Source organism: Plecotus auritus, assembly GCF_963455305.1.
Source record: "Plecotus auritus genome assembly, chromosome: 4".
Lineage (NCBI taxonomy): Eukaryota > Metazoa > Chordata > Mammalia > Chiroptera > Vespertilionidae > Plecotus > Plecotus auritus.
In genome coordinates this window covers 24801845-24829109 of record NC_137775.1, presented here as the reverse complement: position 1 = coordinate 24829109, position 27265 = coordinate 24801845, and the positions used below count along the sequence as shown (strand labels likewise).

At 35.0% G+C, this 27265-nt stretch overlaps 1 protein-coding gene across 4 annotated transcripts in view; it reads left to right on the top strand.

The window, feature by feature from the left end:
• HBS1L (HBS1 like translational GTPase) overlaps positions 1-27265 on the top strand; it is a 75312-nt gene that overhangs the window by 6077 nt on the left and 41970 nt on the right. For 2 of the 4 annotated variants that reach the window (XM_080666427.1, XM_080666428.1), the window contains exons 3-4: positions 5859-5981; positions 7321-7515. In XM_080666427.1, coding sequence (XP_080522553.1) covers positions 5859-5981; positions 7321-7515 — 318 coding nt within the window. The other 2 variants (XM_080666429.1, XM_080666430.1) reach the window with 2 other exon arrangements.

The following is a 27265-nucleotide window of genomic DNA, read 5'->3' as shown; positions in this document are numbered from 1 at the left end:
AAAATTTTATTTTAGAGAGAGAGGAATGGGGGGTGGGTGAGAGAGAAAAAAAAGATAAATGTGAGAGAGATACTTCCATTGCATGCCTCCCAAACATGCCCCAACTAACTGGGGCTGGGGATCGAACCTGCAACCCAGGTTTTGCTTTATTACTTTGCCTTTGAAGTTCAGAAACAGTACTGTGGAGCTGGGTCTCAGACCTCTGAGGAGGGGAACACTGCATAGCTGGCACTGGTGTCTCGGAAGGATGCCTGTGAAGCTGAAATCAGCCTTTGAAGAGGCAGTTCTAGCCAACTGGCTGATCATAGTGTCTGAAGATGTAGGTGGGGGGTGTGTTGACGCTGTTTCTGGGAGTTCACCTTAAAGAAGCAGTATGATATTAATTGATATTACTGGAACAGACTGCTTCTTTAAGGTGAACTGTTGCTCAGGTGACTGACTGGATAAGAAGCAAAAAGGAAAGAAGCACTTGTTTTCCTCCTCCAGCCTTCCAGTCTTCCTAAAAGAGAGCCAGCTGTCCAAGAAGAAATGTACTTTGCATAGACTTAACCTTTGCATCAGGAAATAGAGTATAGAAAAATCCTGGTTAGAAGCTGAGGGGTGGCTTAATCTGCATTTCTTTAAAGCTCATTCAGGGGTTCAAAAGACCACATGTTGTAGAGATTAAGGATATTACTTTTGGGCTCCTACAATTCATTATCACCATTGACCTGGGAAGATGATGCAGCATGATAATTAGATAGGAGATTTAAAAAAAATCTTTTCTACATAAAGACTGGATTGAAGGCAGTACATGAGTAAATGCAGGTAGATTAGTTAGGAGACAATTATACTGATCTGGAAGAGGTGAGGATATTTTAGACAGTGTTCTCAAGGTGTGGTCCATGTACCACTTGACTTGAAAACTTGTTAGAAAAGTAATTCTTGGCCCCATCCCAGAGTCAAAAACTCTGCAGATGGGATATAGCTACTGTTTTAACAAACCTTCCAGGGTATTCTGAGACTTTATTTGAGAACCATTTGTTTAGGACCTATAGGCTCCAGAGATAATTATAGGCCATAAGATTTATACAGGACTTGGAAGTTGGTTGGGTATGGCTTGCATGGGTGAAAAGCTTCATTAGAGAGAGGGACTAGTGAAAAACATCTTAATATTGCAGATTAACACATTTAGTCTTATTTGGATAAATTATGCTTAATCTTGAGTAATGAGCTAAGAATACATAAGGTTAGGCATTCTGAGAGTGTTTTTCTGAGATTGGTCTAGTTTTCTTTTTTTTTTTTTTAATCCTCACCCAAGGATATTTTTCCGTTGAGTTTTTTAGAGAGAGTGGAAGGGAGAGACACAGAGAACATTGTGAGAGAGACACATTGATTGGTTGCCTCCCCCATGGGGATTGAGCCTGCAACCAAGGTACATGCCCTTGACCGGAATCGAAATCGGGATCCTTCAGTCCACGGGCCAACGCTCTATCCACTGAGCCAAACTGGCTATGGCTCTTTATATATATTGATTTCAGAGAGGAAGGGAAAAGGAGAGAGAGATAGAAACATCAATGATGAGAGAGAATCATTGGTTGGTTGCATCCTGCACGCCCCCTGCTAGGAATTGAGCCTGTAATCTGGGCATGTGCCCTGACCAGGAATCAAACCCTGACCTGGTTCATGGGTTGACACTCAACCACTGAGCCACACCGGCTGGGCTGGCCTAGTTTTCTTGAGGTCAGAATTTACCTTGTCTCTCACAGCTCGTGAAGTGTGTCTTGTTTGTGGTTCACATCCAGGATAATCTGACTCTTTGAGAGTTACTTTTGTACACACCAAGAAGTCAACTGATTGGGACTGGTAAATACGGAAGTAAGAAGGGCATACTAGATAGAAGAAACAACATGCTTACGTAGTGGCTTCTGAGTGAGATGTGTTTGGGAAGACTCAGAAGATAAATGCAGTTGCGGTAGGAAAGAGGGCTAGAAAATAGGAGCCAAATTGTGGAAGGCAGTTTTTAATTTTAGGTGTGTAGTGTCAGCTTATTAAAGGTTTTGATTTTAGGGGAGTAATGATGTAATACAAAGTGACTGGACTACAGGTGAGGCAGATGCAAGGGGAGGCTGAGGAGGCTTGTAGGCTAGTGTTTCCTAACCTTCCCAGATGATAACAATCAGCTGGGAGTGTTTTTAAAAATACAGATTCTCTGCCCCATTCCAGCACCACTGAATCCAACTATTTCCAGGGGAAGAGACCTAGAAAGTCAAATCTTGAATGAATGCCTCACATGATTTTTATTTTAAGGTGTTTGGGAAACAATTTTAGGCAATTTTAAGAGTCAGGTTTTGAATTCTTTGAACTTATATGTTTGTGAAAATACCTTAATTTTGAAAGTCATTATAGGTGTCTAATTTTTCAGAAAGCATTTAAATTTTTAGAAAGAAACAGCATTTTATATTTGCCCTCCTTTTTTACCATTGCCCTTTTTTTTTTCTTTTTTTAAATTGTATTTGTTATCTTTTGGGTTCTCATTTCAACTTCAAATATTTGGACATTTTTTTCTCCCTCTAACTTCCCTCCTTCTCGCCTGTCTCCCCTGGAAATCCGGCCATTAATATTTCCAAAACAATTGCCACAATATAAGTTTGGAGTTGATTTGTGTGTGGGTTTGGGGTAGAAAAAATAGCTTCTAGGAGGTAGAGTAGAATCCCAGACATTGACAACTTCCTTTTCTTTGTCAATATTTCCTAAGTGAAAATTGATGAGAGAAGTATATAACTTACTGCCTCACTTAATTTTCGATTTCTCTTAGGTTTTTCTTCACAGTTCAGAGCTATGAGAGGAAGTTGGGCAAAGTTCATTTGTTACTTTTAGGCTAAACTGAATTGTTTATTTCAGCCAGGAAAGTAATTTGTAAGTTACTAACCACAAAATGGCCCTGTTTACATTTTTTTTTAGTACTACCACATTTTATTAAATCTAAAAAGCTATGGATTGTACAATTATTTTATGTACTACTTAAAAAAAAAATCAGCCATCAGTCTTAACCATTACATAATGCTAAGATGCCATGTGATTGAGACATTCCCTCATTCTGAGATTTTAACGTGAAAAAAAGTGGTCATTTTAGAGTATCTGTGAAGTAGGATGTTTCTTCTGCTGTTTTAGCCAGGCTGACTTTATAAAGCAATGTTACATTCTCTTTGCACAAGAGGGAGGGAAATAGGGATATATATGAATTCTTGAAAAATGACCAACTTGTGGTCTTGAAAATTGTATGCTAAAAAAAAAAGCAGAACTTCTGGGAAAAAATAGGATCCTGATAGACCACTCATCTATAAAGTACTAACAAAAACAGTTATCATCTTAATAAAAATTCTTGCACATTTTGAAAAGATACATTAACTTTCTTGATATTACTGGAACAGACTGCTTCTTTAAGGTGAAACCCCCCCCCCTTTTTTTTTTTGATTTCAGAGAGGGCGGGAGAGAGTGTGAGAGAAATGTTGTGAGAGAGATACATCAATCAGTTGCTTCCTAAATGTGCCCCGACTAGGGATCAAACCTGCAACCTAGGTATGTGCCCAGATGGGGAATTGAACCTGAGACCTTCCTGTTCACAGGACAACACTCCAGCTAACTGAGCCATACCAGCCAGGGCTACGTGAACTTTCTCATAAATATTCCAGTAAACATAGGTCATTACATTTAAAAACAAATGGTGACCCCTAGCTGGTTTGGCTCAGTGGATAGAGTGTCGGCCTGTGGACTGAAGGGTCCCAGGTTCAGATTCCGGTCAAGGGCACATGCCCGGGTTGCAGACTCGATCCCCAGTAGGGGGCGTGCAGGAGGCAGCCGATCAATGATTCTCTCTCATCATTGATTCTATCTCTCCCTCTCCCTTCCTCCTCTCTGAAATCAATAAAATATATATTTAAAAAAAAAAGTGAAAGCCTGATGGAAAAACGACGTTAAGGAAGAGTTAAAACTGATGAGTAATGTTGCAGAGGCAAAATGCTTACAGATCTTAGAGAGCCAAGCAGTAAGCACACACAAAGACAGGACACATGGCCCAACTGAGCCCAGAGGAAGCATGTGGAGCTATCTGGTATCACAATACAATTACAATTATAACTAGAGGCCTGGTGGGGTCCCTCGGCCTGGCCTGCAGGGATCAGGCCAAAACCGCTCAGTGTACGGATTCGTCCAGGGTGTGTCCGGCCCGTCTCGCCCAGTCTCGCCCAGTCTGTATGGGCCGGACCCCAGCAGCAAGCTAACCTACCCCTCAGAGCGTCTGCCCCCTGGTGGTCAGTGCGCATCATAGCGACTGGTGGGATGGTCGAACGAATGGTTGGGCACTTAGCATATTAGGCTCTTATCATATAGGCTCTTGTATGGTTGGTGTCACGGACTTTGTACCTGTTGCCATTATGCAGTGATGCAAAACATTGAGGTACTGGGGGGAATAGCTCATAAACCAAAGCAACTTGAATAGTATAATTATTCCCCTAATTATCATTTGATATGATCTAGTTTGGTTAAGGAAATGTGCATTATAGCAGAATAGATTGAATCCTCTCAGATGCTCTATATTTCTTTTATTCTGTTCTTCAGTTCTTCTGATGTTCTTGCCTCCTTATTATAACTGCTCCAGTCTTCAGTGATTACTTAATCTTCTCTGCTTCTGCAGCACTTGTTATCTGTACTACTCATTTGACTTTTAAAATATGTCAACTCATTTTTATTTTTGCCTTCCTGCTAATCTATAAGGCCATCATTGATTATACTATGAATAGGTAGCATTATGCCATGGCATTTTGATTAAAGGTTTTACATAAGCCATAGTGTTATCTACTAGTAAATGCATATATATAAATTTTGAATGTAGTTAGTTTTCCTTACTTTCATAGGTAATAACTTTCTGAAAACATGCACAAAAGTCAAATGTGGGAATGCTAAGCAATAGACTTCTATGTCACATGTTCTTCCAGAAAGCCAAAGAATATAAAATCTCTAATAATACCTTGCCTTTAGAATATTATATTGATATTTCTATCCTTCTTTCCTATTCTTTAATTTTATACCTTCACAATTGAACACAGTCTCTAAGAATTGAGCTCAGTGGGCATCTAGTCAAGGCAGAAGAAACAACACTTTGGGCATGCATGATATTTTCTTCTTTGCTCACTTGTATTTTGTATGTGATATTCAGGCATATATTGGCACTTTGATGTTTTGTCTTTCCTCCTTTTAATGAAATATATAATACCCATTTACATACTGACACTGTGCCAGTACTGCAGAGTAGCAGAGACTGAGGTCTGAAAGTCAAAGTTAGGAATATGATACTAGTATACAGTTATCAGTGTATGATTGAAAGTATGAGTTGTTCAAAAGTTAAGATCTAAACTCTTGGGTTTAGACAAATTAGCAATTTTTGAAAATTGAAGACCTAGTCTGTTTCTGATATTTTCATAATTATACAAATAAGAAAGTTTGATATGAGGTTTGGAATATTTATACCAAAGAAGAGAAATTTTTAAGGAAGATAGAGTAGTAGGCAAGGATGAGATACTAGGAAAGGTAGTTTTTGAAAACTGTAGAGAAAGTAAACTCAGGGTAATGGTTTTGAAAATAGGAGGAAATAAGTAATATGACTATAAGAAGCTAATGCGTAGTTAGTAAGGACATTTGAGAAGGATTTGGGGTATGATATGTTTTGTCTTTGTTTTTATCCAGTATTGTAGAATGTAGATAAATGGCTATAGATAGTAGATCAGAATCCTTAATTTTTGCTTTAACTTTTGTGAAAAAAAGAAAGGTTAATGAGAAATGACTATATAAAAGCATTCTTCAATCATTTTATATTCTAGCTGCTCAGTTTATTTACTCACGACGTGACAAACCTGCTGAGCCTGTAGAAGAATATGATTATGAAGATCTGAAAGAATCCTCCAATTCTCTTTTGAACCATCAGCTAAGTGAATTTGATCAAGGTATAGTAAAAGTAGTCTGTGTTTTTTATCTGAAAATGATTAATAACCAGTATACTAGAACGTCAGTTTTATTGTGATTGTTCATAGTAGTGATTGTGGGTAGTAATGGTACAAATGTATCTTATATTTTGAAGGAATATACATTTTATTAAATATATTTTGTTAGCATATGGTTAATTGTATATTTGAAAATTGATTGTGTGGCTGTTATTTAGTAACTGGAATTTTTATTGAAATCTTCACCTGATCTTCTTAAGAGAGAAACTTCAGTGATTTGTTTTCTTTTAGTAATAATTACTGTTTCATATGCTCTATGTAGGACTTACGATTAGATTATAGAAGTTCATTTCTTTACAAAACATTAGGTTCCAGAGGCTGTTTTTATTTGTTTGTTTTTTAAATTTTAAGTCCAAAGTAACACTGTGCAAGTGTCCTGATGGGTCATATCCATGTAAATTAAGTGTCAAGATAGAACTCATAAATGGTAATGACATTGGTTCTGAATTTGCATCTTTACAATTCTCTTAAACATTTTTACAAAGATATTTGTATTTAGGTTTTCCTCTATTATATAGTAGATATTAATGTATACAATTTACAGTTTTTTTCAAGCATTAGTCATTGTTATTTAGGAGACAATTATTACAGTGATTTCTTAATTAATGAAATTGTTCCTTTGGTATAGAAGATGGGTATGTTTGGATAAAAATATAAATCATCTATACTAATAAAAGAGTAATATGCAAATTGGTAATGATGCCCTCACAGTAACAACCGAACAGCAGGCTGCATGGGGCGACCAGGTCGGCAGGGGAGTTAGTGAGGGATGACCAAATGACTGAACAGCAGGCTGCATGCAGCAACCAGGCCAGCAGAGGGGGGCAGTTGGGGGCAACCAGGCTGGCAGAGGGGGCAGTGAGGGGCAACTAGGCCAGTGGTGGGGGGCAGTTGGGGGTGACTAGGCTGGTAGGGGGGCAGTTAGGGGTGATCAGGCTGGCAGGGGGGGCAGTTAGGGGCGATCAGGCAGGCAGGCAGGTGAGCAGTTAGGAGCCAGTGGTCCCGGATTGTGAGAGGGATGTCCAACTGCTGGTTTCAAAACTGGCAGTTGGACATCCTCGAAGGGGTCCCGGATTGGGGAAGGTGCAGGCTGGGCTGAGGGGACCCTCTTGCCCCGTGCATGAATTTTGTGCACCGGGTCTCTAGTTATAAATAAGTTGTAGAGGAAAAAGGAGAGTTGAACATCCTACTATGGTTTAAAATTCTTCTTTCAGGTTTGAAGATTGAGGGTTCTTTCATGATACCATTTAGCATAGCTTTTAATTATTGCTGTCTGTTCTAGCTCGTCTTTATTCATGCCTTGATCATATGAGAGAGGTATTTGGAGATGCTGTGCCAGATGACATATTGATTGAAGCAGTTCTGAAGAACAAGTTTGATGTGCAGAAGGCTTTGTCAGTGGTTCTGGAACAAGATAAAATGCAGAAATTGAAGGTCAAGAATGAGGGAGCAATATCGACAGGAAAGATAGCAAAAGGTATGCTTTTACTTGTTCTCTTTTAGTTTGTTTTACAGTTAATGTTTTAAAAGAGGCTATGATTTGCTTGGCTGTTAAGGAAAATGGGCAGAAAATTTTGCATGTTATAATAACTCATTTGGTTTTCTAGTTTGTGAAATTTTAAGCTGAGTGCTCTGTTCCCTCTGTCAAAGCCTTTTTGCCCCTCTGCTTGCTTTCATAACTAACAGGATATAGGGGAAATAAAGTCCTATTAAAAACTAGACAAGACACTTTAGCCTTTTGGTAGTAGCTTAGAGAGCTTTTAAATTACTTTAGTTTTTTAACTCTAATAGTTCAGGAGATGGAAATTAATAGCCTGACAATGTAAAAAAAAATCCCTTTATGCTTATAGTATTTACAAAAGCAATTTAGTTTTATTTAACCACTTAATTGCTACGATATTTTTAATTTAATTAAAAAAGGTCCGCTGCTTGTGTCTATAGATGCTTATGGTGTACAGATGGTTAAATATCATAAATATCATAATTATACTACTCCTGCATTTATAGCCAGATGTTTAATTTCAAGTTTGTAGAGTTTGTGATTAAATTTGGGATCTAGTTGACATAAGAAGGGAACTGAGATACTTTTATAGTAACTGGTATGAGATCTATCAGTAGGAATATGATGATTTGTTAATGGATTGATATTTACTGTAAGCTGAGGACTAGATTTTTTGCCACAACAAAGTTATATGTAGTCTGCTACCATTCAGTAAGGGTGATTTTTATTTTCTTTAAAAATTGTTTTTTAATTTTGTGGTAAGTACTTTTAACTAACCAAATATGAGAATGAGTCTGTTATATGTCTTCTATATCAATAGTTTATCCCAGATCGTTGTAGAACTTTAATTATTAGGATGATGTTTGCTTGTTTTTAATACATTAAAAATACAGAAAATGAGCCTACTTCTTTCCATTGGTTTTTAAGACATTTTGAATTTGAGGCATTCCTGGCTATAATTTAAGTGTTATAGCCTCACATTATAAAATTTATGGAAATTAGAACATTAATTAACTTGGTACTTATTTGTATATGTCAATGAACAAAGTAGGAAGGTTACTTTGGATAGTTAAAGGAAGGTAAAATTCTCTTATTTTTGGAGTGTTCACTTTTTATTAAATAATGATCAATTATCACTTTATTCATGTCATAATCAAAGAAACATTTAGTAATTAATGCCTCATTTCATGTTTCCTTTTGGTTGCTGTGACTGTCTTCTGCATATGTGAACCTATTCATCTGAAAATTAATGGCTCTTGTAAGGTAAGGAGTCTTATTATCTTACTCTGAAGTTTCAGCTGATAATGTTCAAAGCTCTTGTCCTCAGTCTGCAGACCATTTGGATTGCAGTAGCAAACCATTTGATTTTTCTGGTCCTGTAGCAAAATGTGGATTATATCATAATTCCTCAGTTGTACCAAGTCACTTTTTACTCCATAAAAAAAAGAAACTTGACAGGCCTAGAAGTGAAAAGAAACTAGAATCATGTAAGTTAACAAAAGAGCTGTCACTAGCTGAACTAATTGATGATATGCCAAGAGATTCTTTTAAAAGTCAGCCATCTGTCAGATTATCATCTACAGATAGTCTGGAAAGTCTACTTTCAAAGAGTCTAGATGTCAATTTGTTAGGACCTCATGCATCTGAATGTGTCCCCAAAGATGATTCTGCTTTCAAAGGAATTCCAGATTTAAAATCCTTAATGATTAAGAACACGACACCGAATAACTCTTTATTTATTCAAAATAATTCACTACCTGATTTGCAAAACATTCCAGTACAAAGCAGTTTAGAAAGTTTAAATAATCCTTTGCTCCTGACTAGCTCATTGGAAAATACGGCTCTTGATAATTTAAACGCTTATAAAATGACTGAAGTTGGAAACATTTCTTCAGTTGAACAAAGTCCGAAGAATTATAATTTAAAAAATGACAATTTGCAGTTTTTCCAATGTGGAAGTCCATCCCTAGCTGAACTGTTTCAGGACCACAAAGAAAACAATCCAACCCAATGCTGTACTTTATCTGATCTTTGTAACCAGTCATCTGCCAGTTTGGGATCCTTTCCCCTATCACAACTAGCAAATCGGTGTATGTCTTCAACTGGAGTATCAGAATTAACAGGATCTCTGTCATCTTTGGCATTTCATAAAACTACTCCTACAAGAGACTTTGAGAATTTGTCACTTTCTGATTTGATTGCAGAAACGATTGATATAGACAGTGCTCAGAATAAGAAAGATTCCGTTAAGCTCAGTTTATCTGAAATGAGGTCACCTGAAATAGATTCAAATATTGACCTTAGTGTTCTTATAAAAACTTCAGATTTTGTTCCAAAACCTGTAGTAGACCAATCAATTGCTCCAACACCAGGAACTAAAGTTCTGAGTTCGAAGCTAGGGAAACATACCGTTTCTGCTAAGGATAATAAGAAAAACAATAAAGGCTCTCTGAGTAGGAAACCACCTTTTTCTCTGTCTTGGACCAAGGCCCTTGCTGCTAGACCTTCAGCTTTTGCTTCAACACTGTGTCTTCGTTACCCATTGAAAAGCTGCAAGCGACGCACCCTTGACCTTTATAAGACTTTTCTTTATAGTAGACAAGTTCAAGACATAAAGGACAAAGAAATAAGTCCTCTTATAGCAATAACACCATTTGACTTCAAATCAGCATCTCCTGATGACATTGTAAAAGCTAATCAAAAGAAAGTTTTTACTAGAGAATAGTCACAAAAAGGAAAACTTGATAACTGTTGTAGAGCGTTTTATTTTAAAGTGATTTAAAGTCTTTATAGGATGACTTTATATTATGAATTTAAGTTGTGATTTTTATATTAAAATTGTCTTAAGTTGATAAGTTTAGTTGATATGAATTTTTGCACTGAAATTTCGTTTTTACTCTATCTTTTTTAATGATAACTGGCTTTACTTAAGTTGATAGCTTATACTGGGTATATGTTTACAAATTGAATATGAAAACTTGATATTGTGAAATCAAACCTCAGATACAGTATTTTTGTTTGAAGCCTTGAACTTTTTTACAATGAGACATTTTCTTTTATAAAATATTTTTGTGCTTTTTGTTCTTAAATAAAATGCTACCATTTAGGATTATTATAGTTTAGTGATGAATGTTTTTCTTATATGTGGCATAGCATAGCTGAGACAGAATTACATTTTAAAATATTACTGGTATCATTCCAAGTTTCATTTTTTTCTGGAGGTGAAACTAAAATTTTTCTATTAGAAAAATCTTTAAATTCCTGACTTTTCAGAATACTGTGGAGGTTGTTGAAATACATTTTTTGATGAAAATAAAGTGAAAATTCTTTAAGGGACCGTATAAATATTGAAGTTGAATTAAAACATAAAGTATTTTTATATATTTTCAAGACCATTTACCCTAAATGCATACTTCAAAATAAATATATAGAAAGTTTTTAAGTATGGTTGTATGTCCTTTGAATAGATAGTTTTATCAGATCTCTAACTTTTTTGCTATAAGTAATGAAATGTGGAGTTTTCCTCTTTGCTACTGATAGCTTTGCATGCTAAGTTTCAGCAATACCAGACCAAATAAAAGCTCTTCTGAACAGTAGAACAAGTATGTAATTCTTCCCTTAAAGCAGTTTTTTCACCTAGCAATCAGAATCACTGGGGGAATTTTTTCAGAACAGATACTGTGGCTTCACTTGAAACGTGGTCAACCCCTCTCTGAGGAATGGCATTTGGGAACGTATATTTTCAAAATAGTCCTATGTGATTCTGATATGTTACTTCTGCTGAGGAACTACTGCCTTAGAGAAAGAAATAAGTAGAATGAAAGGAATTACTAATAATTAGAATAACATCTGACCAACTTGAATTCATAATTCATATTTTCTAGTAATCAGGAATACCAAGGAAAATTTCTGAGTAGAAATTATGGACTTTTGCATACTACTAAGAGGATGCTGGTATTATATTATTAATATTTCCTGAAGAAAAAATAGTATTTAAAATATTAAGTCTTAATGAAAATGAAGTAGCTGACCTTTTACCAGGAAAAATATATTTTTCTCTGGCAGCTGCTTTTAATGATTTTTTTTTTTTTTGGTAGTTCTAGTTTCTATTTATTTGCAGAATGACATTCCAGTCTTTTTAGCTATGTATGATGTTCTTATATTCACTGTTTTGGTGGGAACACTTAAGCCAACGTTGTCTTTATAGTTCTTGACCAAATACTTCCTTGCGAGGTCTTAAGGTTTTATTTCTAATTACATATTTCAGTGCACAACATGCTTTTTAGGAGATCATATAAATCATATTTTAGGATTAATTTTAAAGTTTGAATTACTGATTTTGTAGTCTTAGACCTTAATCAAACATTTTTACAGTTTTGAACTTTTAGTATATAACTCATCAACTGGATTTATGTATAAGCAGTCTCCAATTTAGAAGTCAGTTGTGTTCTAAGAGTTTGTTTGGAACTGACAATAATTCCTGATAGAGTTAGTGCTACATATGTGGTCCACTTTGCACATGAATCCACAAATACTTACTTAACTCATATTGAGTTGAACTGTGTGGTACCTTCTTTTAAACAAACCAATTTTCAGGTAGGAAATGCAATACTTTTTAAGTCACATAGATCTTGCAGTGTGAACGAAATGTCCCTTTGTTGGCTGATTAGGATTATAACTACCATTTATAAGATTATTTTAGGGGGAAAATTCTATATTATAGGGTGATAGGGAAGGCAACTATCCTATTTAATAAAGAGGTAATATGCAAATTAACCCTCATGCCCTTACAAGATGGCTGCCTATGACCAGGCTAGCAGGGGGATTAGTGAAGGATGACCAAATGACTGAACAAGCAGGCTGTGTGGGGCAACCAGGCTGGCAGGGGGGCATTTGGGGGGGCCCGGCCAGCAGGGGGGCAGTTGGGGGCAACCTGGCTGGCAGGGGGGGCAGTTGGGGGCAATCAGGCCAATAGAGGGGGGCAGTAAGGGGTGACCAGGTTGGCGGGGGGGGGCAGTTAGGGTGACCAGGTTGGTTGGGGGTGACCTGGCCAGCAGTGGGGGGCAGTTAGGGGAGACCAGGCCAGCAGCGGGGCAGTTAGGGGCAACCAGGCAGGCAGGCAGGTGAGCAATTAGGAGCCAGCGGTCCAGGGTTGTGAGAGAGATGTCCTCAGGCCTAAACCGGCAGTCGGACATCCCCTGAGGGGTTCCGAATTGGAGAGGGTGCAAGCTAGGCTGAGGGGACCTCTGCCCCCTCCGTGCACAAATTTTGTGCACTGGGCCTCTAGTTCTTTAATGTCTCCCTGTTTTTTTTTTTTTTTACTTGTCATGGCTACTAGTCTGTCAGGAGTGTCCATGGAATGCATTTGCCCTGTTGCCTAGGGAAATGTCACTGTCTTGAGATTCAGAACGTGGAACCAAGAAGACCCTCTGCCCCTTCCCCTCTTGGCCATTAGCCCTTGGAAAAGAGACAAGGGCCTGCTTGTTCATGGAGATGCTGCTAGTGATAATGATTGCTCCCACTAAATGCATATTATGCACCGACTGCTGTCTTGGTAGCTCAGGTATACGAACTGTTTTTGGTTTACTTTCCAGTTCAGATATCAATTTTGAGGTGCAAAATCATTTTTATTTGCATTATGATCAAGTACATTCATGTTTTACTTTAGGAATAGAAATATTGTAATTACATTCTAAACGATATAAAATACAAAAGACATTTAAAATGACCATTTTACTCTTAATTTCTTGTGTCTTTTAAAAGATCATACTAGTAGATGTTTCGTCCTATTGCATTCTAAAGTCTTTGGTTGGCTTTTTTGGTTATGGTTCTTACCATTGATTGCTAAGAACTGGTGTTTCATTTCCATACAGAACATTTTGCTGAACTTCCTATTTTGTTTTACCTTTCTCTTTATTTCCTATTAACTAAACTGGCATCTTAACTTCTTTCTCTCCCTTTGGCTTAGAACCCTTCTTTCTTGAACTTTCCTTCACTTTTTTTTTTTTTTAAATCATATAAGTAGTAATAACTATTCTCTCAGTATCTAATTTTTAGTATTCAGTGGGAGGTCATGCAACTAATTGTCATGCCAAAGATAAAATTAATACAGTGCATTTCTGATTATTTACCTTTTAAATTGACCCTGAATCTCTGTGTGGCCAATTGCAAATAAACAAGTACACAATTGTATACTTCAGGAAGGACTATGTATCAGTTTTCTGTTTCTTGCTCATACAAGTATATATTTGGTTATAAAATCAGTTTTGTGGTAGCTTAGAAATTGTCTTCTGTTACAAAGATAAAGGAAGGTAATGTTGACTAGACATAGATATGAGTATCTTTATTAGGTTTCTTTTGTAATTATATAAGGCTCAGTGTATATAGATGTATATTGTAATTTTTAGTTTTTAGGGTATAAAAAGACTTGTCATTTTTTGAGTGTATGTGTACATTTTTGTAAAAATTACATAGAAATAATGATAATTCTGAGGTTTTCTTAAATGAAGTATGAAAACATGCCATAATTTATTCATTAGAATTTTTTATATAAGGTTAATATTTTAGAATGGTATTTTAATAATTTATGTTTCTGTAAACATATTAGAAAACAAACAGCCTGATTGTAAGATATTCGTTATTTAGACTTCTTGCTTTCAAAAAGATAAAATTATATACATTTTTACTTTTTAGGACTCACATAGAAACACTGTTATAGGTTATGGTGAATATGAATAATGTACTTGGCAAAGATGGTAGTGGAAGGTAAAAGAATTGATATAGTGTACATTTCTGGTATTGACATGCCTGGTTTATATTATATGACTTAAAGGAAAGCATCATTTAGTTGTAGGAGATATGAACAAAGATATGATTCTTAACTCTCAAAAGGTGGGGGATTTGAGTCCTAAACACACAATTATATTTATTATAGTGTGGCATACATACATTACACTGTTCAAAGCTGACATCTTTGCCTTCCTGGTCCAAGCTGCCATCACTTCCTCTGTTTCCTATCTTTATTAGTAGTACCAGAGGCCCAGTGCACGAAATTCATGCACTCGGGGATGGGGTGGGGGTGTCCCTCAGCCCGGATTGCAAAAGGGCACAGGCCAGTCTGAGGGACCCCACTGGTGCACGATCGGGGCCAGGGAGGGATGCGGGAGGTTTGCCAGCCAGAGAGGGACTACGAGAGTGCTCCAGGATCTATCTAGCCCGTCTCACTCTGTCTCGATCATCCGGACCCCAGCAGTAAGCTAACCTATCGGTTGGAGCGTCTGCCCCCTGGTGGTCAGTGCACACCATAGCGACTGGTCAGCTGGTTGACTGTCTGCCCCCCGGTGGTCAGTGCACGTCATAGGGAGCAGTTGAGAGGTCTTAGCATATCATTAGCATATTAGGTTTTGATTGGTTGAATGGCTGACCAGATGACAGTACACTTAGCATATTAGGCTTTTATTATATAGGATTACCATCTTCTAGTTGTGTAGGCCAGAAATCTAGCTAAGATAATCCTTGATTTCTCTCCTTCATTTACTTCTTATAACTGATTACCAGTCCTATTCTTTCTGTTTTACAAATAAGTAAGTATATGTATGTATATATACAGTTGATTCATTTGTGTGGTTAAATTTTGTCAAGTCATAAATTAGTGAACACTGAATAAAATGTGCGAATACTGAATCATTACTCCTACAGGGTTAGGTTCCTGTGATTGTCTGGTCACAACATTTTTGTCAAACAATTTAATACATAATCTTATTTTATGTATCTGTTTAAAGATACTTTAATATATATTGTTTATATATTATTGGTTCACTAACTTTGAACTCATAGCCAATAGCACTATAACTCTTGCCTGAAGCTTATCTAACACATCTTGTATTCATCAGGCCCATCATAGCTGCCTTGTTCTTGGGGACACTAAATAGTGCTTTAGCACTACGTTTGGAGGCCATTTTAAACAGCAAAATTATAAGCTAAAATCACAGTGCAAAAAATGTGGCACTATCCAGTCATGAAAAGGACACTTTTGTATAGTATGAGAGCTGAAACAAGGCAGAGTGTTACCTTGTGCGACCTCAGCTGAGATGGGCAAATATTTTGTTCCTTTGCACTTGTCTGAGTGACTGTGAAAGTGCCGCAGGTGACCTTAGGGTTACAAATAAGTTTTAGTGAATAGGTGAATTAGGAAATTTGGTATCTGTGAATAATGAGGATTTACTGTACGTTTTTCGACTCACTACTCTCTGTCTTACTGCTGTGTCTTCTCATAAAGCCCCTTAGCTTTGGACAAAGTTACTGAAAGTTACTGAGACATTTAACTGGTTTCTTTCTGTCAAAACACTTACTGTACTTCCTAAAATATAGCTTTAATTTTCTATTCCCTTGTATAAACACTTTAATTATTTTATATGACCTTTTCTGAACTGGTTTCTGTTTCTGTGCACTCTACTCAAACCCACCCAAGAATACCTGAGTTTTCTCTGCTTTTCACCCTCTCTCTCCCACCATTATTTCTCTCCCCCTGACTAATTGCTCTTTAGGTTGTAGTTTACATATCACTTTACTCCCAGTCTTGTGGTAGGGAAACTTTCATATGTACCTGTATTTCACTGTATTCCTTTTATACTTCCTGCATATAAGTAGTCCCTCTCCTTTGTAACCCTGCTTTATTTTCCTCACATCACTTATATCATCTGCCATTGTGTGTGTGTGTACAGTTGTTTTTGTTTATTATGTCTCCCCACTGCAAGGATTTTATGTTTTCTCTGCTGTATTCCCAGCTTAGAATATGTCCACATAAATGTAGGAAAGGATTTAAAGAAAAAAGTGAGTCTCACCCCTGTACAGTTTCGTATTGTTCCCCACGGGAAGCTATAAACAAGTCTGTAAGCAAATTGTTTCTTTATTCTTCTAGAAACTTGACTTGCATATTATATATATGTGAATGTATGTGTATTTTTACATAAATGGGAGGATACTAGACACTTCTGTATCTGTATCATTTATAATTTTTTGCCAACCTGATAATTAGAAAAAAAATTTCATTTACTTATATTTCTTTAATGAGTGAGGCTGACTGCTTTATCATATACGTAAATTACTTGTATTTCTTTTACTTGGAACTGTCTATTCCTAGTCTTTGCCCATTTTTCTGCTAGTTATATTTCATGACTTTTAGGAATGTGTGTATGTATTTTATATATTTATATTTAATTTATGTATTTAAATACTAAGTAAGTTCATCTTTTGTGATATACATGGAAAATACATTTTCTGATTGTCATTTTTCAAGGTCATTAGAAGACAAATTGTTAATTTTAATTTTGAATTTATCAATCTTTCATGGGTTTTTGTTTCAAAGTTCCACTGTACTATAATATAATTTAAAAAAAATTATTTGTTTCTTCTAATGTGATTGACAAGTTCATTTTTTGTTTTTAAAATATTTGAGTCTTTGACCCAGCTGTTATTAGCGGGGAAGTTAGGAATTCACTTTCTTTACTGACATCATTCCTCTTTCCAATAGTTGTATTTTTCACTGTACCCTTTATTGGATTACACATTCTTTTTCTTTTTTAACCTGATGATTTAAAATGCCATCTTTGACATATACTAAATTCCTCCCTGTTTTTCTATTTGGAGATTTATTTTTTTTGTTTTGTTCCATGCCAATACCACATTTTTAATTACTGTAGCTTTTTATTACTATTAGGTTTTTAATATTTTGTAGGCTATCTTGTTTTCTCTCTCTCTCTTTACTTTTTATTTTTTTGGTTTTTGGTTAATCCTCACCCAACGATATTTTTCCCTTGATTTTTTTTTTCTTATAGTTTAGAGCACAGTTAAATAGCTGTATTTATTTACATTTTTTAAGCATACCATTTTTACAATAATGGATTAGAAGATTTACCTTAAATTAGACAATTACAGAATCAGTTAACTTTTATTGACCACTTATTTTATAGTCATTTTACTAAATCAAAATTAGGAGGTCAATAACATTAAAAGGCACATACTTTTTTAAAAAAACCATCTATTTTACTGTTATGACATGACATACATCCAAAGGCATATTTATGGTGTCATAAAAATAATTGTATAGTGAGAGCAGGTAGAAGAGTTGCACTGGATTTTTTTAGAGAGAGTGGAAGGGAGGGGGAGAGACCAAGAGACAGAAACATTGACGTGAGAGAGACACATCATGATTGCCTCCTGTACTGGCTGTTCATGGCTGGCTGGGGTTGAGCCTGCAACCAAGGTATGTGCCCGTGACCTGAATTGAACCCAGGATCCTTTCAGTCTGCAGGCTGAAGCTCTGTCTACTGAGCCAAACCTGCTAGAGCTCTCTTTATTTTATTTTTTTTATAAATTTCCTGAGTTATTGCACATGGCTCTTCCCATATGAGCTTTAGAAACAGCTTGTTGAGCTAACCAATTGTAATTTTTATTGAGATGTTTAATGTTATCAAAATATTTTTGGAGAAAAAATATACTGTCTTCATAGATGCAAAAGGCTTTAGACATTACCCTGTTAAACAGGTTTTCTAGTATTGATTTAGTCTTGTAATATTGGAACAATCCTAATTGCTCATAATGGGTTATTCTTTTAATTTGATGAATCTTATTTGTTGCTAAACAAAACAATTTTTTTAACTTCCTTGGCTAAAAGTCTTTTTTTAAAAAGTGTTTAGGCCATTGCTAGCAAATAAAGAAGACCTGTCTTGGGACATGGAGTGTACACCACCAGCAGTGTGGCTAGGTAGGAAAGACATGTCCATCATCCCAGAGTTTTGCAGCATTTTTAAACATCAAGTGGGGCAGGGGACAATATAAGTAGTTCTGAGAGGATTTACATTAGCTATAGGTGAGGAGGATGGGAGAGAGTAAAGCAGTGCTAATTCTGGGAAAACACCAGCAAAGTCCACAGGAAGAAGTGTCCTCTCGCTCTGCTGTAATTTTAATTTAGAACATCTCAGAATTTTGTTTTTGTCATTGCTAATATTTTATTTAAGATTATTTTATCTATTTATAAAATTAATTTATAGCTATGTGTGTTATTTGGGATTTTTTAAAATAGAACATTTAGAAAGTTTTTCTTTATCCTTATATAACTTAAAGGACATTGAAATTATCTCATGATAGGATTTATCCTCAATATTCTATGGTCAGTTTTGAAAATTTTAATTCTCTTGGAAAACTATACTCTTACACTTTGCTTCTCCTTTATTTCTCATAATTTTTGTTAATATTTTCAGTTCTTAGATAAGGTATTTACCTTTATAACTTTTATACTATATTTAAACTTCTATTAACTGAATTATTAACTTTAAACAGCTATTTAATGAGTCCTGGCTTTAAAAGTTGAGCTCATCAGAGTTATACTTTCTCATACTTGACCTCTTCTCTCTCTTTTTCTCCTGATATTTTGTCATGTTATTTATTTATTGCCAAGATTATAGCATTTTCATTTTATTCTATACTCAAAATTTCTTTAGTTTTAAACCAACCATAGTTACTTTAAAATTGATTGATTCTCATGATTAGGCTTCTATTTGTCTCTTGTTTGACATCTGGTTCAACCTCTCACCTTCCCTTCCCTTAAGATATACATGTTTGAAATAATCCTCAAGTTGTTAAATATATGAAAATGATTCTGTGACCTATATTTGCATGTCATAAACAGATCATAGTCTTTGGTCCATCTTTTCTTCTTGTGCAGACATTGCTGTACCATTTATTATTATTGTATTGCTCCTAGTCCTGTTCTGTTCCTAGTGTGGCTTTTATTTCTGTAGAAGTTCCCCCCTCTCCATATTTCTCATGAATTTAGTGGCATACTTTTGAACTTGCTTTTATCTTTTATCACCTTTTCTTTTATCTCTCTCTGTTTCTCTCTTTGGGAGAAAAATAAGATAGAAACATAAAATAGGATAGAAGCATCGTTGCTTTGTCTCTTTAACTGGATATTTTTACCCATAGGATACTTGATAAGATTAAATCCCCCTTTTACCTGTGAAACTAGATTGATTTGAGAGCCTTGCTATTTCTCTCTGCATATGTGATAGGGCAGACTTTGTCCCAAAGGTTTAGATGCTTAGGTATAATGATTCCACTACCCATATCAACCGGACTTTATCATGACAATCTACTGAAGATTATGGAAGGAAATTTTTTTTATTACTCATTTAGAGAAATTTTCAGTATTTTTATATTTTAGAATGAGAACTTAATACTTACATATATAAAAATTAGCTTTTTATCATGATAGTAAATTGGAACTCTAATTTCTAAAATAATATATTAAATGTTGGTATGTCTTTTTTTAAATATGTTTTTATTGATTTTAGAGAGAGAAAGGGAGAGAGAGAGAAACATGAATGATGAGAATCATTGATCGGCTGCCTCCTGCACACCCCCTACTGGGGATTGAGTCTGGAACCTGGGCATGTGCCCTGATCAATTGAACTGTGACCTCCTGGTTCATGGGTCAACCCTTAACCACTGAGCAACACCAGCTGGGCTGTTGGTATGTCTTCTTTTTTTGTTTTTTTTGTTTTTTCAAGAAATATTTATTGAATCATAAGTTACATTTATTCTAAATAGTGTGTTATGATTTTGGTGAAAAAGAGTTAAGTTAGAGTATAATAATTTTTTAAAGTTGATATAAATTTTTTTTAATTGTCTAAAGTTTTACATAAGTCTCCTTTTTCCCCAATTGACCCCCCCCCCAAGTCATTTCCACCCCGGGAAGCCCCCACTGCCCCAGTGTCTGTGTCCATTGGTTATGGTAATATGCATGCATATAAGTCATTTGGTTGCTCTCTAACCCAACTCCCCTCCCCTGCTATTATGTCTTCTTAACTTAGATAATATTTTGGTTCATTTTGTTAACACATATAATATTGAAATTCACCAGTAGCAAATACAAGCAATCTTAGAATGGGTTGTCATATACTTTTGTGATACATTTATATAAATGGACTGCTAAACAAGTGAATATTTAGGGAGTAAAATCGTGGGACAATCTTGGACTTTTCTGATGGTCATTTCTTTGCCATCTTAAACCAACCAAGGGGGTAAACACTCCCAAAACTATAAAACTAAGTAACAGAGTCTTATTTGTATTCCACACACAAAAAAACAACAGAGCTTGAAATATATGTATAGTGTTGTTTGAAAGAAACATTCTTTGTAGAAAAATACTATTTATGGTTTAAAATTTTATAGTCAGTCAACATAAGTTGAAAGAGAAATAGTTTAGACAAAATAAACATTATTGTGAGAAGTGAGGTTGAACTCTTGATTGCTGTTGAACCTTTTTCTAACATTGGGTTTATTTTGGTTATTTTAGAAAAGTAGTTGATTTAAAATAAGTGAGCATTAAGAAAAAATAGTTATTACAGATATGGCAAAGGAATAATGTAATTTAAATTTAACATTTTATACAGTTCTTAAAATTGATATTTCCATTGCCTCACAATAAATGTAGCCAATACATTTTTATATTAATCAGACTATTAAGAGAATTGGTTGTTTATTTTTTTGTTGGAGGTTTTGGAGAAATATACTTCAATACTGTACTGCACAATTGATCTATTTTTGAAAAAGTTTGCTTTACAATGCTGGTTTGCTCATACTGTTTATAAAACTATTGTGCCTCATTTTCCTTTTCCTTTGAATTTCATCTGGTTTTCCATTTAAGCTTTCATTCAGAAAATAAAGTTTAATTTTACATAATGAGAATATAGTTATTTGGTAGCATTGTTTTGCTAGTTTTACAGTGTCAGCAGTTTATTTAACTTCACATAGTATATCTGTTTACTGCTATTTGAATATCTATAAAATATTATTTATATCTAATACTCAAATGTTGGTTCTCAAATTTTGAGTCTTGATGGCAGGTTGTTCCCAGGAGAAGGTGCAAGAAATTAAAAAGATGCAGCAGAGCTGTAAACACTTCCGACAAGATTATTTTTTTCTGCTTGTTTATTGTTCTGTGTCTCTTTCTTTGATGTTACCTGAGTGACTAAATGGAAGAGAGAGTAAGATTTTTAGGAGGAGATCTAACTTCTTTCTCCTTATCCTTATTCTGGAAATAAGTCTTATTATTAATTTGCAAAGTCTGTAATACAAAGAAATTGTATGAGATATTATGAATACTTCTAAATCTATATGAACTTTTTAATAATGTACTTACACATTTCATTTTACTAATGAATCCTCTTTTGTAGGCATAATTAACTGCAGTTTCTTAGGTCTTTTAAATATATTTTTCTTAGCTAAATTGGTAAAAAAATTTTAATCACTAATTTTGTGCAAGCAATTAAAATAAATTTATATGTACAGAAAATGAGAATCATTTGACTTTCTGCTTTAAAATTATGTGGGCTTTTGAAAGGAAGTGGTTTGAGTGAAAAAAAAAACTAGTTCAGAATGTTCTCAGATATCTCTTAAGATTCTCTTTGTATATACACCTACACTGGAAAAACTGAAACACTAATTGCTTAATTTAAAAATAATTTGCTACAGACTCAAAACATCTTATCTTCTTAATAGCCAGACCATATGTGAATTGCATGAATGTTAAGTGCAGAGTTTTCTTAATCTCAATTATGTTTTTTTGACCATATAAATTATAATAAGATTACATCTGTTTTTATGTACTTTCTTTTTTTAAATGTATTTTTATTGATTGCAGGTAGGAAGGGAGAGGAGGAGAGATATAGAAACATCAGTGATGAGAGAGAATCATTGATTGGCTGCCTCCTGCATGCCCACCACTGGGGACAAGCCCAGGATCTCCTGGTTCATAGGTTGACACTCAACCACTGAGCCACACCGGCTAGGCTGTACTTTCTTATTTCATTCCAAGGCAATTATAAATCTTTTTAATATTTTTTGAGTGCTTGGTATTTTAGTAAGGGATAGAAAGGAAGGAAAAGACAAAATTCAGTTTAGTCAGCATTTATTACATGTTCACTTTTTATCAGAAAGTTTGTGGTAGCCATTGAGAACATAGATTTAAGTCACAGACTTTCCCCTAGGCCTTTATAGTTGTCATTCAGGGGCTAGGTCTGATTTAAGAACAGCACCCGATATAGCCAGGAGTTTTCTCACTGAACGTGTACCTGTTTCTTTTTGTTGGCTATGTTTATAATATTCTGTGCTGGGAGCTGCTATCTCTCAAGGGAAGTGAATTAATAATGTTGAATGTAAACGATGTGTCAGGCTTTGTGTATGTTTTATTTGGTCATTATGAGACTATAAGGAAGATTGAAGAAACTGAGGCTCATATAAATAATTTGCCTTAATTCCATATGACATGAGGCAAATTGTAACTCAAACTGAGTTCTTTTACACTCCAATGTCCTTTTCATTATATATTACTTGCAACAAAATTTTGTTATAATGATTTGACCTTGTTTGTTTTTTGTTAAGTATCTTAAGCATAAACGCTGGTTTGTTAGGGAAACAAGCTTTATTATTAGTGAGATATGTAAAAGCTACTTTGAAGTATTTTTTCTGCTAGTGTTAAGAGACTGACATTCTTAGAGAATGGATATCATTTTCTAAATACTTGCACATTAATAGTCCTAAGAATTGAAGTCCTTTTCTAGGTTATTTACTTTTATTCAGTTTGTAGTCTTGATTCCTTACTTAAACAACAGTTCTGTTTGATTTAAAATCCTGAGTAATATTTTTTGTAATTGCTAGTACAGTGCCATTTTAAGCACAAGATTCAATAATTAATATATTTACATTTATTGAGTTTATGTTTGTTGAGTAAAAGTAGAAAATTCAAATAAGCCATTGGAAGGAAAACATATAACTAATTTCATTAGGCAGAATTAACTATTAGCATTTTGATGCATTTAAGAAATAATAGTAGGCCCTATTAATGAACACTTAACTACACACCAAATACTGTACTAAACTTTTATATCTGTTACCTCATTTAGTATTCAAAATAATAATTTAGAGTAAGGATTATTTTTATCCTAGTTTTACAATTGGAGACTCTGATGCTCAAAAATGGCTAAACATCTTGCCAAAGGCTACAAAACTCGCCAATGGAACTAACATTCAGAATAAGATGCTTCTAATATCAAAGCCTTCCTCTCTTTAATACTTTATGTGTTTTTACACAGAATTTTTTTTTTAAATATGTGAACACACTTCACTTTTTAAATCCCTTTTAGCGTAATCATGAGCTATAGACCTACTTACAATTTAAAAAAAAAACTTGGTAAAATTTTTTTTAAATTGTGGTAAGATACACATATATATTATACCATGTTAACTATTTTTAAGCATACACATATATATTATACCATGTTAACTATTTTTAAGGCAGAATTTAGGAAAGAAATTCAGAACTAGGTTGAAATAGGATTAGGTTGAATCTGTGTAGGCCTCTGTATGTATCCATGTGTGTGTATTTTATAGTCACTAAAATAACAGTGCAAATGACACCTAAATAATGAAACTATTAATGAAGTTTAATACCTTTTTAGATGCGATTAATACAGTTTAATTTTTATTTATCATTTGTTGCTAGTTGGACCCCATCTTAAAATTTTTAACTTTCTTGTAAACTTTTTTTTTAATTTTAGCTCATGTGCATACTGGGAGACTTTACAGTTTAGCAATCTTGTCTATATTCACCTTGTGCAAGATGAAAAAGTTCTTAAAGGGTAACTTCAGAGTATACACTAAAACACTTAAAAATGCCCATACCTTTTCATCTTGCAAAACTGAAACTCTATACTCATTCAGCAACTCTTCATTTTCCCCTTTGCCAGCTCCTAGCAACCACCCATAGACCTTTTTTTTTGTATTACCAACTAGAGGCCTGGTGCATGAAATTCGTGCACTTGAGGGGTGTTCCTCAGCCTGGCTTGCGCCCTCACGCAGTCTGGGAGCCCTCAGGGGATGTCTGACTGACAGCTTAGGCCTGCTCCCTGCCCCAACCCACCCAAATATTCTGAATGGGGAGCAGGCTTAAGCTGGCAGTCAGACATCCTTAGCGCTGCTGCAGAGGCGGGAGAGGCTCTCGCCACCGCCGCTGCACTTGCCAGCCATGAGCCTGGCTTCTGGGAGCGCACTGACCACCAGGGTGCAGCTCCTGCATTGAGCGTCTGCCCTGGTGTCAATGTGTGTCATAGTGACCAGTTGTTCCACCGTTTGGTCAATTTGGATATTAGCCTTTTATATAGGATAATTTTAGGTTTCATAGTACTGTATTCCATTATTTCATTGAACCCAACATCTATTATAGGAACTTTAGTTTTTCAATTTAGTATTTTAAAATATACTTCAGTAGACATTTTGTACATTTGTGCATTTTAAAAATTATTTTATAAAAGATATTTCTACAATAGTATTGTTAGAAAAAGGTATGGGCATTTTTAAGGGTTTTAGTACACATTGTGAAGTTACCCTTCAGAAAGATTGTAGTAATTTACTTACAATTAATTGAATTATAATAATATTGATAGTCTTGTAAAGGGTATTATATTCCACTGCAGGACTTTATATTCCTACTGAAATTTTCATTAATAGAATGGATAGCAGTCAAAGATGGATTATGCAGTTTTTGGGAGCGGGGGGACTTGTGATGACAGTCATCTATGTGTCCCTGGAAATTGTATCCATGGTGCATTATGCGTGCTGTTATAGGTTGGCAGTGTCTAGAATACCATTTATGAGCAAATGGTACCTAACTTAGAAGATTCTGGGAGCAGCAAAATAACCCATGTGATGCAGTTAGCACAGTGTGTGGCACATAGAAAATTATCAACAAGTGATAACTGAACTTAATTCAAGAAGTATCCTTTTATTACCACCCAAGGAACAAGTGCTATTAAAAAGTGATTACATTAAAATCTAATGAATTGAGGTGCTTAATAGTAAATGACTTCTACTGACTGTTTTGGGCTTTAAAAAAATCATGATTTTATGAAAAATAGTACCCTTGGGGATTACCTATCCTCATTCTTTGTTCTTAGCCATTTAAAAAATAAATTTTATCTTTATTGTTGATGTTTTATTTGTATATGTTTTATTTGGTCATTATGAGGCTATGAGGAAGATTGTAGAAACTGAGGCTCATATAAATAATTTGCTTAAAGTATTACAGATGTCCCCTCCCCCTCTCTAATCCTCTCCACCCTGCTCCTGTCCCCTCTCCATGCCTTCGCCACACTATTGTCTATCCATGGGCCATGCATATAAATTCATTGGCTAATCTCTTCCTACCCCCCCTTCCCTCTGAAATATGTCAGTCTGTTGCATGCTTCATTGTCTCTCAATCTTTTTTGTCAGTTTATTTTGTTCATTAGATTCCACATATAAATGAGATCATGTGATAGTTATCTTTCTCTGACTAGCTTATTTCACTTAGCATAATATTCTTCAGGTCTCTCCATGCTGTCTCAAAGAGTAAGAGATCCTTCTTTTTTACAGCTGCATAGTATTCCATTGTGTAAATAAATGTACCACAGTTTTTAATCCATCTGCTGATGGGCAATTGGGCTGTTTCCAAATCTTAGCTATTGTAAATAATGCTGCTATTTTTCCATATTACAGATGTTAACCTTTTATTATTTATACTAGAGGTCCAGTGCACGAAATTCGTGCACAGGTAGGGTACATAGGCCTGGCCAGCGATCAGAGCCAATTGGAGCCTTCCAGCTGCCGGCCAGGGCCTTCCTTTATTCTGTGCTGCCTCCTGGTGGTTAGTGCGCATCATAGTGAGTGGTTGAACTCCCAGTTGGTCGAACTCCTGAGGGGACAATTTGCATATTAGCCTTTTATTATATAGGATGCATTGTAAATAATTTTTCCAAGTCTTTTTGTTTTCTTTGCTTAGATCTTTTTATATAGAAAAATTTAAAAACTTTATATCACTCTCATTTATAACTTACCAGATGAAATAAATAATAGCAAACCCCAACCTCTAGGTTATACCTATCTTTGGGGAAAATTGTTATATTAATTTTTACACTTAATTCCTCAAAATTTATTTTTGTGTAGAGAAGTGTCAAACTTTTTCAGATTTTCATTAGAATTTTAAAGATGCACCAGTTTGCTGTGGCAGGTAGTGTGTTATATAGTGGAAGAGGATGGTAGCTTTCAAATAGATCAATATTTGCATCTAGCTCTGTCATTTACTATCTGCATGATCTCAGTAAAATTGCTGAGACTTGGTTTCTTCTTCAAAATGGCAGTAATGTCTACTTCAAAGTTATTTTTTTTATTTCAGAGTTTTATGATAACTTATCCTTTAACCCAGCATCTACCATATAGTAGTCCCTTAACACAATGTTAGTTTCCCTTCCTTTTACTAATTGTTTTAAGTCATTTTAAATTATTAAATAATTAAATTAATTATTTCTGGATATTAAATAATATTGGGTATTACCAAGTCTTAAACCATTTAAGAATGACTTTTGGTCCCATATATAAATTCAACATGATGTCTAGAGATATAGTGTGTGAGTTATTCAAGTATGTTTACGATTATTCAGGTACAGTAGTCTCTCCCTGTCTTTAAGGTCATGTTCTTTGAGAAATCCCGAAGGCAGAATTTAGGAAAGAAATTCAGAACTAGGTTGAGATAGGATTAGGTTGAATCTGTGTAGGCCTCTGTATGTATCCATGTGTGTGTATTTTATAGTCACTAAAATAACAGTGCAAATGACACCTAAATAATGAAACT